At 49.3% G+C, this 16,433-nt stretch overlaps 1 protein-coding gene across 2 annotated transcripts in view; it reads right to left on the reverse strand.

Annotated features, from left to right (window-relative positions):
- FAM63A (family with sequence similarity 63 member A) overlaps positions 1-16,433 on the reverse strand; it is a 40,481-nt gene extending 24,048 nt beyond the window's left edge. Inside the window, exons 1-3 of one of the 2 annotated variants that reach the window (XM_015424523.1) lie at positions 16,323-16,433; positions 8,963-9,112; positions 7,350-8,197 (exon numbers count right to left, since the gene is read on the reverse strand). In XM_015424523.1, the coding sequence (XP_015280009.1) occupies positions 7,350-7,946 (597 nt within the window). In that variant the 5' untranslated portion in view covers positions 7,947-8,197; positions 8,963-9,112; positions 16,323-16,433. Of the gene's footprint in view, positions 1-7,349; positions 9,113-16,322 lie in introns of both variants that reach the window. The other variant, XM_015424522.1, reaches the window with a different exon arrangement.

The raw sequence follows: 16,433 nt of genomic DNA on the forward strand, positions 1-16,433 counted from the left end.
AGGGCGGCCGGAAGCAGGGGGCGGGGTTTCGTCATGTGCCCCCCCCGTACCTCACCCGGGGGAACTGCGATCCCCTGCGATTCCCCCGAAATGACCTCTGTCTACCCGTGCGTTTTTGTTTCTTTATCCATTTTCTTCAGGAGAGCTCATCTCTGTTGTTTGGAGATCAGGTGCAATCCCGGGAGATCTCCCGGCTCCGTTAGGAGCCTGTGGAAACTCAAGCTGCAGTGTTAGAAGAGTCAAACAGCAAATATATACACTGCAAAAACCTTATTTATAAGTTAAAGTGTTCTATATGTTCCATCTTATAAAGTGCACTGTGTATTATTCATAATATTCTAATACGTGTATATATTCATTACACATGCAATATCAACAATAATAATCAGTTTGTACAATCTAATAGCTACTAGTCAATTTACATCCTTTTTACACAATCAACCCCAACGGGGGTTTCTAGAATTGTACACCCGCTTCTACTTGCTTGAAAGTCTTCTAAAGGGGGAATTTAAACTTCAATGTAACCACAAAAGGAAACTTCCCCCTTTAGAAGACTTTCATGCAAGGAGAAGTGTCTGTACAATTCTAGAAACTCCCGTTGGGAATGGTTGTGTAAAAAGGATGTAAATTGACTGGTAGCAATTAATCATAGAATGTTAAGGGTTGGAAGGGACCTCTGCAGCACAGCCGAAAGACAGCCCTATGATATACCCGAAAGACGGTCGTCCAGCCTCCACTTGAAAACGTCCAGCGAAGGAGCCTCCACCACCTCCCGAGGCAGACTGTTCCACTGCTCAACCACTCTTACAGTTAGGAAGTTTCTCCTGATATTTAGCCGTTAACGACTCCCTTGTAATTTCCACCCATTCGATCTAGTCTTGCAATCCGGAGCAAGAGAATAGATCCGCTCCATCTTCCACGTGACAGCCCTTCAAATACTTGAAGACTGCAATCACGTCCCCTCTAAGCCTTCTCTTTCCCAGGCTAAACAGACCTGACTCTTTCAGCCTTTCCTTGTAAGACTTGGATTCCAACCCTCTCGCCATCCTGGTTGCCCTCTTCTGGACACGCTCGAGCTTGTCAACATCCTTCCTCAAATGTGGTGCCCAAAACTGGACACAGGACTCCAGGCGAGGCCTGACCATTGCAGGATAGAGCGGAACGACCACCTCCCGTGATCTGGACACAAGGCTTCTGTTAATGCATCCTAAGATTGCATTTGCTTTTTTTGCAGCCACATTACATTACATTGTACATTAGATTGTACAAACTGATTATTATTGTTGATATTGCATGTGTAATAGATATATATACCTGTTTTAGAATATTATAAATCATACACAATGCACTTTATAAGATGGAACATATAGAACACTTTAACTTATAAGGTTTTTGCAGTGTATATATTTGTTGTTTGACCCGCCAGGAGCCTGGCGACCCAAATAAAGGAACACCCCCAAATCCCACCCAGTTTGGATAGCAGAGCCTCAATGGACGAGGATTGCAAACAATGACTCAGGAGCACAAAAAAACACATTTTCCAGCATTCGCCGAGCAGCAAGCTCTGCGCCGAAAATGATGACAAAGTACATTGGGTCGATACGCTTTGCTTGCACATTCTGGCCTGTCAAAATGGTCTCCGGAGCCTCCCTTCTTGCAAGACGGGCCCGGCCCGGGAGGCGAGGCTTTGCCAGGAACTCTACTCTCGGATCCCGCCGCTCAGACTCCGCCTTAATTCAGGGGGAGGCCGCGCTATAACAGCAACCTCAGCTCTTGCGGAACTTAACGGGACAGCTTACGGCAGCAGCCCTTAACGGCAGACGCAAACCAGAATAAGGTATAACCAGGGGTCATTTCATAGAAAAAGAGGTGCCGGAGTTCATTAGCATAACGTATTAGCATAACTTATTTGCATATGCCACGCCCTCTGCCATCACCGGAAGTGTGTCAGAAGGCACCGCTCAGGCTCCACTGGACTGTTTTGGATTGCTAGCTATGGGGGGGGGGGGGGGTCAGATTAGAGGAGGGAGAGCTGGTACCTGAAGGCGGACCAGGGGGTGGGGCTCTGCAACTTACCTGGCTGCTTCTTGCTCCTCGTGGCCCGATTGAGGGCTGCTGGGAGCAGGGGGCAGGGCTTGTTGCATGTGCCTGCCCCCTGGGCTCCTTACTGCCGGAGCTCCGCTCCTGTGTGCTCCCGCAGGAAATGACCCCTGGGTATAACGGTGTAGAGGCCGGAAAACGTCTAGGACCCCAGAGAGGTGGGTGTGTAAAACCGCACCGTCGCCTTCTCCAAAGACCAGATTCACACACACACCCCTTTCCCCCCTCTTGTAGCAAGGCATCGCGCAGGAAGGAGCCCCTCAGTGACTGTAGTTCGGCATGTGCTCTGCCAGCTGCACCGGTTACCAGTTGAGTACCGGGTCCGCTTCAAGGTGTTGGTAATAACCTTCAAAGCCTTATACGGCCTGGGATCAACATATCTAAGGGACCGCCTCTTCCCGTATACACCTCGAAGTGCTTTACACTCTAGGAATCAGCATCTCTTGGTGGCCCCTGGCCCAAAAGACGACCGTCGAGCCTCAACCAGGGCCGGGGCCTTCTCTGCCCCTTGCTCCTACCTGGGGGCACACGCTCCCCATCAAGATCGGGGCCCTGCGGGATCTTACTCAGTTCCGCAGGGCCTGCAATACGGAGCTCTTCCGCCAGGCTTTTGGTTGGGGGATTCCAAAAAACAACATCCGTGACAAAATAACAAGGAGTCAATAAAGATAAGTTGCAAAAATGTTTACTGTAGCAATTTCGGTAGAAAATGTTCTGCTCACACGCAAACGGATACTGCGCAATGAACAATTCGTTTCACAATATCGGGGAGTTGGAGTGCTTGGTGTCGGAGGGAAAAATAGACATTGTGGGTATTTCTGAAACTTGGTGGGATGAGGAAAATCAGTGGGACACAGTGATTCCCGGTTATATATTATATCGGAAGGATAGGGGGGGAAGGGTTGGAGGTGGGGTAGCTCTGTATGTCAGAGAGGGTATAAAGTCTAGAAAGATTGAGAGGCTAAGTGAATTGGATTCGCTTCTGGAAGTTCTATGGGTTGAAATAGGGGGGCCAAAAGGAAACTTAACACTGGGAGTTTGTTATCGCCCACCAGATCAAAAGATAGAGGAGGATTATAAAATGATGAATGCCTTAAAGATAGCAACTAGACAAAAACACTGTGTAATAATAGGTGATTTTAACTACCCACACATTGATTGGGTCAATATGTGTTCTAGCCGGGAAAAAGAGATTGAGTTTCTAGACACTCTAAATGACTGTGCTATGGAGCAGATGGTCACGGAACCTACCAGGGGAGAGGCGATCCTTGATTTGGTCCTAAGTAACACTCAAGACCTGGTGAGAGATGTAAAAGTGATTGCACCGCTTGGAAACAGTGATCATAATGTTGTTGAGTTCATCATTTGTACAAATAGAGAATTGGCCAAAAAGACTCACACAACCATTTTTAACTTTAAAAGGGGTAATTTCTCTGATATGAGGGGACACGTGGGGAGGAAACTGAAAGGAAAAGTAGAAAGGGTCAAAACAATTGGGGAAGCTTGGGATCTATTTAAAACTACGATCCTAGAAGCTCAAAAAATATATATTCCGCAGGTTAGGAAAGGCACAAACAGGTATAGGAAAAAGCCTGCATGGTTAACAAACAGAGTAATGGAGGCTGTAAAAAGTAAAAAGAATTCCTTTAAGCAGTGGAAAGCTAGTCACAGTGAGGCTGATAAAACGGAACACAGGCTATGGCAAATAAAATGCAAGTCTGAGGTCAGGCAGGCAAAAAGGGAATATGAGGAGCATATAGCAAAAAACGTAAAAACCAACAATAAAACTTTCTTCAAATACATTAGAAACAGGAAACCAGCCAGGGAGGCAGTGGGGCCCTTGGACGACCAAGGGGTAAAAGGAGTATTGAAGGATGATAGGGAAATGGCTGAGAAGCTAAATGCATTTTTTGCCTCCGTCTTCACTGTGGAAGATGAGAAGTGCTTGCCCACTCCAGAACCACTGATTTCAGGAGGGGTGTTGAAAGACCTGAGTCAGATTGAGGTGACGAGAGAGGAGGTCCTAAAACTGATAGACAACTTAAAAACTGAAAAATCACCAGGCCCAGATGGCATACATCCGAGAGTTCTGAAAGAACTCAAATGTGAACTTGTAGATCTCCTGACAAAGATATGTAATCTTTCCTTAAAATCTGCCTCCATTCCTGAGGATTGGAAGGTAGCTAATGTCACTCCCATCTTTAAAAAGGGTTCCAGAGGAGATCCGGGAAATTACAGGCCAGTCAGTCTGACGTCGATACCGGGTAAATTGGTGGAAACCATTATTAAGGAAAGAATTAGTAGGCACATAGATGAACAAAACCTATTGAGGCAGACTCAGCACGGTTTCTGTAAGGGAAGATCTTGTCTCACTAACCTGTTAGTGTTCTTTGAGGGGGTGAACAAACATGTGGACAAGGGGGATCCAATAGATATTATTTACCTTGACTTCCAGAAAGCTTTTGATAAAGTTCCTCATCAAAGGCTCCTAAGTAAGCTCAAAAATCATGGGATAGAAGGACAAGTCCTTTTATGGATCAAAAACTGGCTAGTTCATAGAAAACAGAGAGTGAGTGTAGGTGGGCAATTTTCTCAGTGGAGGGTGGTAAGCAGTGGGGTACCGCAGGGATCAGTACTTGGTCCACTGCTTTTTAACTTGTTCATTAATGATTTGGAGATGGGAGTAAGCAGTGAAGTGGCTAAATTTGCGGATGATACAAAGTTGTTCAGGGTGGTGAAAACCAGTGAGGATTGTGAGGCACTCCAAGGGGATCTGTCAAGGATGGGCGAGTGGGCGTCAACATGGCAAATGGGGTTCAATGTGGCCAAGTGCAAGGTGATGCACATTGGAGCCAAAAATCCTAAATATAAATACACATTGATGGGGTCTGAACTGGCAGAGACTGAGCAAGAGAGAGATCTTGGAGTTGTAGTGGATAACTCACTGAAAATGTCGAGACAGTGTGTGACTGCAATAAAGAAGGCCAATGCTATGCTGGGGATTATTAGGAAGGGTATTGAAAACAGATCAGCCAATATAATAATGCCCCTATATAAATCAATGGTGAGACCTCATTTGGAATACTGTGTGCAGTTCTGGGCACCACACCTTAAAAAGGATATTATAGCTTTGGAAAAAGTGCAGAAAAGGGCAACTCGAATGATAAAAGGGTTGGAACACTTTCCCTATGAGGAAAGGTTAAAGCGCTTAGGGCTCTTTAGCTTGGAGAAAAGACGACTGAGGGGTGACATGATCGAGGTTTATAAGATTATGCATGGGAAAGAGCAGGTAAAGAAAGAGGTACTTTTCTCCCTTTCTCACAATACAAGAACTCGTGGGCACTCCATGAAACTGCAGAGCGGTCGGGTTAGAACGGATAAAAGGAAGTACTTCTTCACCCAAAGAGTGATTAACACATGGAATTCACTGCCACAGGAAGTGGTGGGTGCTACAAGCATGGACGGCTTCAAAAGGGAATTAGATAAGCATATGGAGCAGAGGTCCATCAGTGGCTATTAGCCACAAGGTATAGCTAGGGGCTCTGGGGCAAGTGATGCTCTGTCTTCTTGGTGCTTGGGGGGGGGTCAACAGTGGGAGGGCTTCTAATGTCCTGGCCCCACTGCTGGACCTCCTGATGGCACTGGTATTTCTGGCCCCTGTGTGACACAGAGTGTTGGACTGGATGGGCCTTTGGCCTGATCCAACATTGGCGTCTCTTATGTTCTTATGTTCTTATGTTCTTTAGCCAGTTTGGCGTAGTGGTTAAGTGCGGGGACTCTAATCTGGGAGAACCGGGTTGGATTCCCCACGCCTCCACATGCAGCTGCTGGTGTGACCTTGGGTCAGTCACAAGTTCTGTCAGAGCTGTTCTTGAAAAAGAGCCGTTTCTGTCAAGAGCTCTCTCCGCCCCACCTACCTCACAGGGCGTCTGTTGTGGGGAGGGGAAGGGAAAAGAGTTTGTAAGCCGCTCTGAGACACCTTTGGGTAGTGAAGGGCGGGGTATAAATCCAATCTTTTCTTCTTCTTCTTCTTCTTCTTGTCTTCTCCTCCTTCTTCTTCTCCTTCTTAGCCTCACCTACCTCACAGGGCGTCTGTTGTGGGGAGGGGAAGGGAAAGGAGTTTGTAAGCCACTCTGAGACACCTTTGGGTAGTGAAGGGTGGGGTATAAATTCAATCTCTTCTTCTTCTTCTTTATCTGAGCAATCCCAATTTTTATCAATCACCACTTATCCGCTCCTGAAGGAAACATTCCATGTTGACTCTCTGATAACAGAACCCAAGGTTCTGCGAATTGTTCATGGCGCCGTATTCGTTAGCGCTATGTGAGCAGAAAATGTTCTACAGAAACGACCACAGTAAACATTTTTGCAACTTACCTTTATTGACTCCTCGTTATTTTTGTCACGGATGTTGTTTTTGGAATTCCACTTCCTCCCGTGATCTCTCCTTTTTGGCTTCTAAGGCTTTTGGCTGAGGCAGCGGGCGTCCACAGATGGCCTCCCCTCCCCCCCCCCTGAGGTTGCGGTCTCCTACCTACGGGCCACCGATCTGCCAGCAACTGGCCATGCCCATCAGTACGAATGGGTCGGAATTCTCACCAGCAGCTATAACTAATGATTTTAAATGTTTGCAGGGCTATTTTGGGGCAGGAACGCACAGGAACGGAGTTCCGGCTGGCTCCCGAGTTGGCCACGCCCAGCAGGAACTCATTAGCATAACAGGCCACACCCAACAGCAGGAACTCATTAGGATTGGCTACATTAGGGGGGGTGTGGCCTAACAGGCAAAGGAGTTCCTGCTACAAAAAAACCCCTCTGGGTTTTGACAACAAGGTAAACAGAATAAGAAGCAAAAGGTGGGTGTGGCTGGATGAGCACACTTCTGGTAACATGGGTGTGTGTGGCCTAATATGCCAATGAGCTGTGCTATCAGGGGTGTGGCCTAATATGCTAATGAGTTTCTGCTGTTGGGTGTGGCCTATTGTGCTAATGAGTTCCTGCTGGGCTTTTTCTACAAAAAGAGCCCTGAATGTTTGTAATGTAATGTTTTATTGTGTTTTAAACCTTACTGTATTATTTGAGACGATGTGACCCGCCCTGAGCCCGCTAGCAGGATGGGCGGGATACAAATACGATAAATAAATAAATAAAATAGTCGCTGCCGGTTCCCACGACGGCTACAGGCAGCCGGAGCCTATCTTCCAGCCCCCCCCCCCTACAGAAGTTCCATTATGCCTCCCCCCCCTTACCTTCCACTGCAAAAAAAGGATATTCATGATCGCCAGGAGTGGGCACGGCCCGTTCTCGCTCTGGGTGATGATGGGCGTCCGCTCCCCTTTCCAGTTGATCCACTTCACGCAGTAGAAGTCGGGGGGCTCGGGTTGATTGCTCGGGGAAGGCCGTGATCTGGGGGCCTCCGTGGCCGGCTCGGGGGTGGCAGTGCTGCAGCTAGGGCCGGCGACCTCTGGGCTGGGAACGGCGGTTCCCGGCAGAGTGGTAACACTCTCTGACGGGATATCCTCTCTCAGTATCTCTTCCTCACTTGGGGGGTTTGCCACTTCTTCTTTGGGGGGGCTTGCCTCCTCCAGCTTTGTGGACACTGGGTGCGGGGCCTCGCCCTCATCTGCCCCCTCTTTGACATCGGGAGTGGGGGGCACCGCACAGGTCAGGCCTACGTCTGCCTCTTGCTCCTGCCCGTTCAATGCAGGGACCTCTCTCACGGTCACCTCCTCCTCTTGCCCGAAACCAGTGTCCTCTTTTTCTTGCACTTGGGGGGCCTTGGTTTCAGGTGCGGTGCTTTCATTCTCTCCTTCCCCTTTGGCCTCTGCTGACTTTACGGGTTCCATTTGGGACTCCCCGTTCTACAGTGTCCTTTACAGTCCCCCAGTCATTCACCACGAGATTCTCTGGGGCCGACTCTCTTAACTGGCAAGAAGAACCGGCAAAAACCTTATGCTTTTTTAAGGGTGGTGGTAGTTGTTGTTACTGTAGCTGGAATTTCGATCTCGCTTCCGATTCTGCCACTTGGAGGAAAATGGACTCCGGCGTTCCTGTCCAACAAACAACCGTCCCCGGGGTCGATAAAGGACAACGTCGGCTGCAAACAAAGGCCTCCAGTCACTTAGGTTATAAACAATGATTGTTCTACAGAATGTATTAAACCAAATTAGATTCCTATTAATTTAGCTGCAGTTTTCCGGATGTCCTCTTCCTATCTTAATACTTATAATAAGTACATAATATGAGACTTTATTAAAACTCGGTTCACTGGTTGTGGTTGTTGCATGTGTGTGTTGTTGTTTTTTTGGTTAGGCACTGCTGACGTTATTACGTTTAAAAAGTTTATTATTGTAAAATGTCCCTTTCTTTCCACTCGCCGGCTCTCGTGCGTCTCACGTACCAATCAATTCTGCTGTCTCCTCTTCTTTTTTTACTTCAAATTCAATTATTTAACAACCAGGAAATACAATCTCTTCTTGTCTCCTTGTGTGTGTGTATGTGTTGGATAATTATAGCTCAAGATCACCTCTTATTTTCTCAAACGCAAAAAAGAAATGTTTCCTTTTTGTAGAAAAAGTAATAGAAAAGATTTTTTTTTAAAAAAAACAACCCCTACATTTGAAATAAAAGGGGACAAAAGATTATTTTCATAAAATGATTTAAAAAGATTAAAAACGCAAAGAATTTGCCGTGCAGAGGTTGTTTAAAAAAAAAGAAAGCTCGGAGCAAAATAAAGAAAAACGGCAAAGGTTGTTCGGAGTAAATCTGTTCCAATCCGTTGGTTTGAATCTGCCCAGTCGACCGTCCACCTGATTCTTCTTGTACTTGAGGGTCATGCAGACAGCACAGAACCCACTCCTACCTCGTTTTTGTCTGATTTGGGTTTTTTTTCACCCTTTACGGTGCATTCCAGAGTCCCGGCTTTCGCACTCAGAACTGAGTTCTGGCAGGACGGAGACCACTTGCTAAGTGCTGGTCCAGTTGGGGCTTTAAACCCAACGGAGGACGGAACCTGGCAAAAGACAAGAGAGGCAAAATCACAACGAGACCAACTTGTATTCTCCCACCTGCCCTGCTGACACGCCTGACTCATCTTCAGCAGGCAAAATACTATCAATATTTCCCAGGGACTCACTAAAGCCTACCTGAGGGACCACCTTTCCCCATACATTTCCCCAAGAGCGCTACGGTCGGGGGCCCAAAATTTGTTGGTCATCCCGGGCCCCAAGGACACCAAACTAGCTGCGACCAGGGCCAGGGCTTTTTCGGTGGAGGCTCCTACCTGGTGGAATGAGCTCCCGGGGGAGAGCCGGGCCCTGTGGGACCTTATGCAGTTCCGCAAGGCCTGCAAGACGGAGCTCTTCCGCCAGGCCTTTGAGTAGGAGCCGCTGCCCCTACTATACCATCACCGTCATGGTTGACGAGGCCCTGAGGAAGCACCTGGATATGGCAAAGAAGATCTAAGCCATTCTCCTGTGGGCGCAAACAGCATTGGAAGTACCCCCTGGAAATGTATCGATGACATCTTTGGACCTATGATATCAGAAGTTTGAGCACCGCTGTTTTTAAGTATTGGATGTTTTAATGGATTATATGTTTTAAGTTCCTATGTATATTATGTTTTAATTATGGCATGGTTTACCTTGCCCTTGTTAGCCACCCTGAGTCCATTGGGGAGGGTGGGGTATAAATGTGAGAAAGAAAGGAAGGGAGGAAGGGAGGAAGGGAGGAAGGGAGGAAGGGAGGAAGCAGGGGTCTCCAACACTGTGCCCGTGGGCACCACGGTGCCCGCCAAGTGTTTTTACGAAGTGGGTGGAGCCAGGTAGAACTTTTGCCCAGCAAGCCTTCTGATTGGCCACTGTAGATTTGATTGGCTGTGCAGATTTTTTTAAAAAACACTGCTTTGGCAGCAGCTGCCACCACAGCACAACGGTCTTCGCTTTGTGACTGAAAACTTGCGGCAGCCATTTTCTGGCTGGCTCCTCTTCCTGTGGTGGCCATTTTGCAGTAGCCATTTTGTGTCATGATTAGGGTTGCCTGGTCTGACCCAGGAAATCACCTGGGGACTTTGGGGGTGGAGCCAGGAGACTTTGGGGGTGGAGCCAGGAGCAAGGCTGTGGCATCAGTTTTGTGACGTCACTAGGGTTGCCAGGTGAGGCCCACAAGCCAGAAGGGAGATTTGGCCATCCCATTGAAGCCTTCCCTTCAAAAGCATTCCTTCAAAAAGCTTTCCCTCCATTGGAGATAATGGAGAATGGGGGCACCTTCTTTTGGGGCTCATGGAATTGGACACCTTGGTCCACTCTTTTTGAAACTTGGGGTTTCTTTTCAGGAGAGGCACCATCAGCTATGCTGAAGATTTGGTGCCTCTACCTAAAAAAACAGCCCCCCCCGAGCCCCAGATACCCATGGACTGGTTCTCCATTATATCCTATGGGGACCAGTCTCCATAGGGTATAATGGAGTGCCCAGTGGCATAGGCGTAATCTTCGTGGGGGCGGCGGGGCTTCAGCCCCCGCCGAAATTTTCAGGAAGCTGCTCAGCCTCCCCCGGGAGCCACCCTTGCTCCTAGCAAAGCAATGCCTCTGGCCCAGCCCCAGCCCCCCCCGGGAAATTGGAAAGTCTACACCCTTGCCCAGTGGCCACCCCCCACTTTCTGACAGCCCTGAAGCGGGGGAGGGACTCCAAACCAGGGGATTGGCAACCCTACTGATTTATCTCATGCTATCTTGTGGGGCAAGGTTTCATTCCCTAGTATCCAGCGTGGTTCCTGAGGCCGAGAGGCTTAAAAGCCAAGCCAAAGGTTAACTCCACCCACCTTGGGCATCCCCGGCCCTGACTGGCTCACGCCAGCCCAGCTTTCTTTTTTCCCCCATAGTTTATTTAACTATTTTCCATAACAAAAATCACATAAAAGTATACTCATATACACCATAATTTGGAGTTTCCTTTACATATTTTTTCCAAACCAACTGTCTACTATCTGCCATCTTTTTTAAAACACATTTTCATCCTTTCCCGACAAAATCGTATTTACTTTATACATTTCTTTTATTTCCATAATCTTTATAATTCTTCTCTTCTTGGAATTATATCTGATTTCCAACATTTAGCTATAAGTATTCTGGACATAGTAAGGATATATAGAATCAAACATGTATCGTTATACTTTATCCCTTCTGGTAACATATTTAACAAAAATATTTCTGGGTCTAACGCCAGATCTATTCCCACTATTTCCGCAATTAGTTGCTTTATGGTTTTCCAAAACTTAACTAACTTTGCCAGCCCAGCTTTCTGATTGGCTGGGATGCCATACTGACCTCCTTCCACTTCAGTCCATGGTGTTGGGTTTTTTTAGAAAAAAACTTCTCTGCTGCATTGCATTTTAAAATATTTTTAAAAACATGCCAGTTTGGTGTAGTGGTTAAGAGCCCGGACTCTAAACTGGGAGAACCGGGTTTGATTCCCCATTCTTCCGCATGCAGCTGCTGGGTGACCTTGGGTCAGTCACAAGTTTTCTCAGAGCTGTTCTGGAAAGAGCAGTCCTCGAGAGAGAGCTCTCTCAGCCCCACCTACCTCATGCCGGGTGTCTGTTGTGAGGAGAGGAAGGGAAAGGAGTTTGTAAGCCGCTCTGAGATGCCTTCGGGTAGTGAAGGGCAGTGTTCCCTCTAAGCTGAGTTAGTGTGAGCTAGCCAGCTCACAATTTTTTAGCCCCCTGGCTCACACATTTTTGTCTTAGCTCAGGAAGGGATGGCTCCAGAGCAAACTAATTGATGCAGCAGCCAAATCGCTCGCTCACAACTTTAATGCCGGTAGCTCACAAAGTAGAATTTTTGCTCACAAGACTCCACCGCTTAGAGGGAGCACTGGTGAAGGACGGGGTATAAATCCAATCTCGTCTTCTCTCTTTTAAATATGCAGCCAGATACAAAATGTGGGCGTTCCAAGGGCAAATGCGCTGTCCTGAAAGAACTTCTGTGCACTTTAAAAAACTGCAGGCACGAAAGCTGACAAATGGCCAGTGCTGGCAGCGTTCTGCAGCTCTAAGCAACAAAGCGTATGCGGGCGCACTCAAGGAAAATGCAAAGGTGTGCTGTAGCATCACGCGCTCTGTGCTGAAACGACCGCTGTGCAATTCCAAATCCTGTTAAAAAGGGCTCACTGCCCCGGATACGAACACAGCAAGCTGCCTTCTACTGAATCGGACCCTTGGTCACGGTTGTCTATTCAGACCGGCAGCGGCTCTCCGGGGTCTCAACTTTCACACCACGTACGGCCTCATCCGGAGATGCCAGGATTTGAACCCGGGACTGTCTGCATGCCAAGCAGATGCTCTAGCCGCTGAGCCACGGCCCCGCCCAAAGCTGCCCAGTAAGTCCTTTGAGTAAGACCTGCGCTCCAGTGTTTGTCCCAACCTGAAGCAGTGGCTGGAATCTGTATTTGGGGGCAAATCGGGCTGGAATGGGAGATGCCTGTTAATTAATGTATTATTTATTTGTTACTTGTTGTAGATTTCCCGGGCTGTCTGGCCGTGGCCTTGACACTGTAGGACCTGACGTTTTCCTGTGAGGGAGGCGGGGCTGAGAGAGCTCTTTCGAGGACTGCTCGTGACAGAACAGCTCTGAGAGAACTTGTGACTGACCCAAGGTCACACCGGCAGCTGCATGTGGAGGAGTGCGGAATCCAGGGGTCATTTCGTAGAAAAAGAGGTGCAGGAGCTCATTAGCGTAACTCATTAGCATAACTTATTTGCATATGCCACACACACCCTGACATCACCGGAAGTGTGTCAGAAGGCAATACCCACCCCTCAGGCTCCACTGGACTGTTTTGGATTGCTAGCTGTTGGGGGCAGGGGAATGTGCAGATCTGCACTCTCAGAGGAGGGAGAGCTTGTACCTGAATAAAACTTGGTCTTAAAGGTGCCACTGGATTGTTTGGGGCTGGGGGGGGGGCTCTGCAACTTACCTGGCTGCTTCTTGCTCTGACTGAGGGCTGCTGGGAGCAGGGGGCGGGGCTTGCTGCATGTGCCCGCCCTCTGGGCTCTTTACTGCCGGAGCTCCGCTCCTGTGCGCTCCTGCAGGAAATAACCCCTGGCGGAATCAAACCCAGTTCTCCCAGATTAGAGTCCGTGCTCCTAACCGCGACACTAAACTGGCTCTTATAGGCTCCTATAGGTCTGCCAACACCAGGTTAGGAAATTCCTGGAGATGTGGGGGTGGAGCGTGGTAGGTCAGGGTCTTCGGTGGGGTATAACGCCATAGCGTCCATCCTCCAAAGCAGCCACTATCTCCAGGGGAACCGATCCCTGTAGTCTGGGGGTCAGTTGTGATTCCGGAGATCTCCAGGCCCCACCTGGAGATTGGGAACACCTCTCCTCCAGGTCCCCAGTCTCCCTGTTCAACCGAGTCCCCGTTTCAGTGGTCTGTCTAGTCCAGCCTCCTGTGTCACCCAGTGGCCAACCACTTCCTCTGGAGGGCCAAGAACAGGGCAGAGAAGCCGAGGCCTTCCCCTGAGAAGAATACCAGAAGAGCCCTGCTGGGTCAGACCAGTGAGGGTCCATCTAGTCCAGCCTCCTGCCTCACACCGTGGCCAACCAGTTCCTCTGCAGGGCCAACAACAGGGCAGAGAGGTCGAGGCCTTCCCTGATAGGAACATCAGAAGAGCCCTGCTGGGTCAGACCAGGGAGGGTCCATCTAGTCCAGCCTCCTGTCTCACACAGTGGCCAACCAGTTCCTCTGGAGGGCCAACAACAGGGCAGAGAGGCCGAGGCCTTCCCCTGATGAGAACCTCAGGAGAGCCCTGCTGGGTCAGACCAGTGAGGGTCCATCTAGTCCAGCCTCCTGCCTCACACAGTGGCCAACTAGGTCCTCTGGAGGGCCAACAACAGGGCAGAGAGGCCGAGGCCTTCCCCTGAGGAGAACATCAGAAGAGCCCTGCTGGGGCAGAGAGGCCAAGGCCTTTCCCTGATGTTGCCTCCTGGTTCTGTGATTCAGAGGTTGACTGCCTCTGGATGTGGAGGTTCCCCCCAGCCACCATGGCTAGTAGCCACTGACAGACTTATGCTCCATGAATCTGTCAAATCCCCTCTTCAAGCTGTTCATTCCTGTGGCCTTCACCCCCATCCTCTGGCAGCGAATCCCACATTTGAATCCCTCTCGGTGTAAAGTGGTGTTTCCTGTTGTCCCTCCCGAACCTACTGCCCATCCGCTTCACTGGACGCCCTCGCGTTCGAGTACTTGGGAGAGGCATTTTTTTTTTGCTGTAGTCTGTGCAGCGGGTTGGACTAGATGACTCTCTGGGGTCTCTTCCAGCATGATGTTTCCCAGCGCCGACACTCTAATTCCTGGCTATTCTTAGCCCTGTAGAGAACAAACTCGTGCTCCTTCACGAATGGGTCTAATCTTCATAGAATCATAGAATGTTAGAGTTGGAAGGGACCTTGCAGGTCATCTAGTCCAACCCCCTGCACTCTGCAGGAGCAGAGCCAAAAGATAGCCCTAAATACCTACAGCATACCCGAAAGATGGTCGTCCAGCCTCCGCTTTAAAACGTCCAGCGAAGGAGCATCTACCACCTCCCGAGGCAGACTGTTCCACTGCTCAACCACTCTGACAGTTAGTAAGTTTCTCCTGATATTGAGCCGGTATCGACTCCCTTGTGATTTCCACCCATTCGATCTAGTCTTGCAATCCGGAGCAAGAGAGAACAGATCTGCTCCATCTTCTACATGACGGGCCTTCAAATACTTGAAGACTGCAATCCTGTCCCCTCTAAGCCTTCTCTTTCCCAGGCGAAACAGACCCAACGCTTTCAGCCTTTCCTCATAAGACTTGAATTCCAACCCTCTCACCATCCCGGTTGCCCTCCTTTGGACGCATTCAAGCTTGTCAACATCCTTCCTAAAATGTGGTGCCCCAAACTGGACACAGGACTCCAGTTCTTAAAAAGCAAAGGCCCAGATTAATATCTGAGGTTCACCTGCACATGTGTTCTCACCCCCCCTTCTGATTTTATTTAAATGCGGATGCGGGTCACGCAACAGAAGGAAATTGGCAGTCGGGTGTGATCCCATCCGGACTTTCCTCTCCAGAGGAGTCAACAGAAGAGCTTTTAAATAGCTTTTGCCCAAGAGGCCAGTCTGGATACACTTGTTTTGCAAGGGAACACATTTTATTTCGTTCCCCTTCCCGTGCAAGGGACACGCGTGCCTGTGGTTTGGCCGCGACTCAAGAGGTGAAACGGCACTCGCCCAAAAGAGTTTGGCAACCTGGTCAGAGGCGAAGGAGGAGAGAGGTCCCTGACCACAAAAGTGAGCGTTTGGGAGCCAAAAGAACAGGAAACGGAAAGGTCGAGTCGGGTTGCCGACCTCCAGGCGAGGCCTGGAACGCTTCCGGAATGACGACTGGTCTCCAGACTACTGAGATCAGTTCCCCCAGGAGGAAACAGCAACTTTGGAGAGTGGGCTCGGCGTCGTTAGTCGTCGCCGGGGTCCCTCCCGACCAGTGTTCCCTCTAAGCTGAGTCAGTGTGATCTAGCTCACAGTTTTTTAGCCTCCGGCTCACGCATTTTTGTCTTCGCTCAGGAAGGGGTGGCTCCAGAGCAATGCTCCCTCTAAGCTGTGGAGTCTTGGAAGCAAAAAGTCTGTGAGCTACTGGCATGAAAGTTGTGAGCAATGCTTCTAATATTGTATGCCAATAAAAGGTATTTGAGTTTGAGTTTGAAGTTGTGAGCAAGCGATTGGGCTGCTGCATCAATTAGCTCGCTCTGGAGCCCTCCTTCCTGAGCGAAGACAAAAAAATGTGTGAGCCAGAGGCTAAAAAACTGTGAGCTGGCTCGCACTAACTCAGCTTAGAGGGAACACTGCGAGTTCCAGAGCAGACTAATTTCTGCAGTAGCCAAATCGCTCGCTGGCAACTCTAAGGCCAGCAGCTCACAAAGTAGGATTTTTGGCTCCCGAGACTCCACAGCTTAGAGGGAGCGCTGCTCCCGACTCCAAATCCTGGCTCCACCCCTGTTATCTCCAGGGATTTCTCACCCTGGAGTTGGCAACTCTAGAGCAACGGAGAGCTTTGCTTTGTAGCAAGAGCGAGGCTCCGGCTGGAGTACGGGGAGGCACCTGGCTGACTCCCTCTCCTGCTCCCAGTGTAAACGCCCCACCGCTGACGCCCCCAGCCCGATGCAGGGCGACAACTTCAGACCAGAGAATCTGCACGCACCTCTTTCTCCTGCCGTCTTCGCCCCGTCCGACGCAGCCTCCCTTGGAGTCGTTGTTGGCAAGTTTTTTCTTCTTTCGTTTCTTCCTGCCTTCCCTTCCCTTCCCTTCCTCC

This window comes from Gekko japonicus, unplaced genomic scaffold, assembly GCF_001447785.1.
Source record: "Gekko japonicus isolate JY-2015 unplaced genomic scaffold, Gekko_japonicus_V1.1 scaffold142, whole genome shotgun sequence".
Taxonomy (NCBI): Eukaryota; Metazoa; Chordata; class Lepidosauria; order Squamata; family Gekkonidae; genus Gekko; species Gekko japonicus.